The sequence below is a fragment of the Hylobates moloch genome, unplaced genomic scaffold (genome assembly GCF_009828535.3).
Source record: "Hylobates moloch isolate HMO894 unplaced genomic scaffold, HMol_V3 SCAFFOLD_1784, whole genome shotgun sequence".
NCBI lineage: Eukaryota > Metazoa > Chordata > Mammalia > Primates > Hylobatidae > Hylobates > Hylobates moloch.
In genome coordinates this window covers 1-3,717 of record NW_026654059.1, presented here as the reverse complement: position 1 = coordinate 3,717, position 3,717 = coordinate 1, and the positions used below count along the sequence as shown (strand labels likewise).

The following is a 3,717-nucleotide window of genomic DNA, read 5'->3' as shown; positions in this document are numbered from 1 at the left end:
AGCTGGGACTACAGGCACCCGCCACCATGCCCGGCTAATTTTTGTATTTTTAGTAGAGACGTGGTTTCACCGTGTTGGTCAGGCTGGTCTCGAACTCCTGACCTTGTGATCTGCCCACCTTGGCCACCCAAAGTGCTGGGATTACAGGCGTGAGCCACTGTGCCCGGCAACCTAAGTCTATAGTTTTCAAGGGTCAGCTGTACTTCATGTAACCTGGTATGTCCAGTATGTGATCATTTCAGCATGTAATCAACAGAAAAGATTCCTGAGACAGTCTACGCTTTTTGGTGCTGTGTTTGAAATCTGGTGTGTGTTTAGACTCCGGGACCATCCAGGTTTCTAATGCTCAGCTGCCACAAGTGGCTGGTGGCTCCTCTATCAAGCAGTGAAGTTTTGGAGTCTATGTACTTAGCTGCTGGGTCTTAGAGCTCCTCCCCTTTCCCCGGGGACCCGGGGGTGAGGGAAGGGGCTGTTTTCATCGGGAGCTTTGAGGGTCTGGGTTGAGGGTCCTTGTTTTTACGGCAGCCAGAGTCACAGCGGAAGGAGTTTGCAGAGAAGCTGGAGTCCCTGCTGCACCGCGCCTACCACCTGCAGGAGGAGTTCGGCTCCACCTTCCCCGCGGACAGCATGCTGCTAGACCTCGGTGAGCTGGGCCCAGCGCAGGCGGGGTGGGCGTGGAGGGTGGCAGGGATGGAGGTGAGGAGAAGGTGCGAGAACCTGGGCGTGGTTCTCTCAGTGCATCCAATGAATCAGAATCCCCAGGGCTCTCCAACCTCGTGTGATCCAGCGCCTTATGGCACAGATGGGGAAGCTGTTTTCCTTTCTCCGTGGCAGGCTGGAACGGAGCTGAAGTGAGGCCCCGGGAGTCCCCAGCAAGTGCACCTGGCTCCATCCCCTTGGGTGCAGCCTTGGGTTCGTGTGGCAGCATCTCCCTGATGGCTCTCCCAGGCCTGCGCTTCGAGTCCTTTCCCGTAGCTCAAACTGGGTGGGTGGATGGGGTGACTCACGGGAGGTTCACTCAGAGCAGGCCAAAGGCCAAGAACAGAAGTTCTGTTGTTGGGTGCGTTGAGGTGAAATGATGTGACATGTTGAGGGGGAGCAGAGTTATTCTGCCAAACAGCCACTGTCCTCTTTGGACCCCTGCAGTGAATGACACCCTGGCCCCTCCCTGTGCACTCAGCCCTGTGGGACCCTCAGACTCCCGAGGGTCCAGCTGCCTGGCTCTGCCAGTGGGGACACAGAACCGAAGTGGGTCGGCCGAGCCACGCACCCTGCCGTGGCTTCTCCCCACGTGCTCTGGGTGTGGCTTCTCTGTTGGAGGAATCTGCCTGCTGTGGCCTCCCTACGTGGCAGAAAGGGCTGGGGGGACCTTTAGGGTGGCCGGCCGCAGGTCTGTGGCCTTTGCTTACTTGCTCGACAGTCCTTTCCTGAGCACCCTTGGAGGTCCACACCCCTCAGCCCTTGGGCGAGCAGGGAAGGGAACTCCAGGTTAGTGGCTGTGGACTCTCTCGAGCCCTTGGTATCAGTGGCTGAGTTTCAGCTTGTCAGAGGAGAGAGGCAGTTTCCCTGGGGCTACACAGTACAAGGTCCTCCCCCTGCAGAGCTTGGTGGCCTTCGGGCCTCAGGTCCAGCGGTGCGACCTGTGAGCCTGGCAGAGCCACTCACCAGCCGAGGGCTCACACCTGAGGCTGACGACCTCCGAGGATTTCGTGGGTGTTGAAGGAGGTCACTCACTGAGGCGAGGAGTCCAGTGTCTTCACGCAGGAGCGCTTGGCATGTCAGAGCTTTGCCATTGAGCGTGGGAATCACAGGCTCGGGATGAAGCCTCCCCTGGGCCTGGTGGGGGACTTCATGTACCGGGATTCCAGCCGAGCACTGTGTGGGGAGTCTCAGCCCCGCTCTCTCTCACTGCTCTTCCCAGAGAGGACCCTCATGCTGCCCCTGACCGAGGGCTCGCTGCGGCTGCGGGTGGACGATGAGGACAGCCTGACCTCAGAGGATTCCTTCTTCTCCGCCACCGAGGTGACTCGGGGTGGGGACCAAGCCTGGGGTGGGGTGAAGGCTGGGCCTCCTCTGCAGGCCCATGGGGCCGGCACTGGGTCATGGGAAAGTGGAGGCATTTCCTCCAGTGGGAGAATTTGGATGCTCCCACGGGCCTCCTCGAAGCTGTTGGGGATCGGGGGTGCTGAGAAATCGGGGGCCATTGTCCTGTGGGTGAGAGCAGGGGTTCTGCCCCGAAGGGCTCCGGCCTGTGCTGGCCTCTCCCTTCTCCAGACCGCTGTGCCCATTGTTTGGCCTCAGTCTCCTGCCATGGGCGCGTGGATCAGGCACTGTGTCCTTCCTTGGGATGGGAGGACATGCGTGTGTGTCCTTTAGATGGCCTTTTTGGGAAGGACCCCTGGAGATGGGGATGCTGAGGGCCAGAGCTGGGCTCGAACTGGGGCCTCCTGGCCAGTGTTCCCTCTGACATCCCCTCAGAGACGTTGGCAGTGGGCAGGCACCTAGGGTGGCCGCTGTGGCCGACCAACGGGCAGGTGCCCTTGCGCTGTGGCGCGCTGCTCATACGGGCTTCCCTGGTCTCTGCACCCTCTCCCAGCTCTTTGAGTCCCTGCAGACCGGAGATTACCCGATCCCACTCTCCAGACCCGCCGCTGCCTACGAGGAGGCCCTGCAGCTGGTGAAGGAGGGGAGAGTGCCCTGCCGGACCCTCAGGTGAGCAGGTGTGGAGGGAGGGAGGGAACAGGAGGCGATGGGTGATCCTGGCCCTTGCGGGAGGCGGAGAAGCCAGCGGTGCTTGGTGAGGACTCAGCCTGAGTGAGTCCAGGCTGCCTGAGGGCCGTGGTGAGCTGGTGACAGCTCCTCCCCCAGCTGCAGAGGGCCTGGATGGACCCATACTGGCAGGTTTGATACCAATAATGACAGTAACAAATGAACATAATTAATAAAGAACAATAGTTACTACCAGTTCTAAATTCTGAGAGAGTGTTTGCTTCTACAGCACATACACTAAAAAAAAAATTGGAATGATACAGAGAACATAAACGTGGTCCCGGCATAAGGATAACACGCAGATTTACTAAACATTCCATAGCAAAACAAAAGGAAATTCTCAGCGGGTACAGCCACAGCCACACAGGGGGCACTGGCCCTAAGCGCAGTGTCTGGACACAGCTCCTCCGTAGGAGAGGTCAGGAACCCAGGCTGTGGGGACGGACAGGCCCGGACTCCAAGTTCTGCCACCCTGAACAAGTCGCTTAACTTCTCTTAGCCTCAGTGTCTTTGTCTGTGGTTATGTTTAGGCCTCCTCACTATCTTATATTAACTTTTTTGTATATAAGAGACTGAGAACTTGACTTTTTTTTTTTTTTTTTTTGTATTTTTAGTAGAGATGGGGTTTCACTGTGTTGGCCAGGCTGGTCTCAAACTCCTCACCTCAAGTGATCCACCTGCCTCAGCCTCCCAAAGTGCTGGGACTACAGGCGTGAGCCACCACACCCAGCCTGAGAACTTGGCTTTTTGATCATGGCTTGCAGATTTCAGTATGTATGTTTAAAAGTTAATCTGGAGCTGGGCAGGGTGGCTCATGCCTATAATCCCAGCATTTTGGGAGGTCGAGGCGGGCAGATCACCTGAGGTCAGGAGTTTCAGACCAACCTGGCCAATATGGTGTAAACCCCATCTCTACTAAAAATATAAAAATTAGCTGGGCATGGTGGC

The 3,717-nt window shown here is 57.4% G+C and overlaps 1 protein-coding gene and 1 pseudogene across 1 annotated transcript; both read left to right on the top strand.

The window, feature by feature from the left end:
* Positions 1–206: 206 nt before the first annotated feature.
* On the top strand, positions 207–2,736 carry LOC116464799 (mitoguardin 2-like). The gene is made up of 3 exons (XM_032148057.2): positions 207–643; positions 1,922–2,022; positions 2,597–2,736. Exons 1-3 carry the CDS (start codon positions 628–630, stop codon positions 2,714–2,716), a joined length of 237 nt encoding a protein of 78 aa, XP_032003948.1. The 5' UTR covers positions 207–627; the 3' UTR covers positions 2,717–2,736.
* A 246-nt stretch (positions 2,737–2,982) lies between these two features.
* LOC116464800 (U6 spliceosomal RNA) lies at positions 2,983–3,095 on the top strand (annotated as a pseudogene).
* The last annotated feature ends 622 nt before the right edge of the window (positions 3,096–3,717 follow it).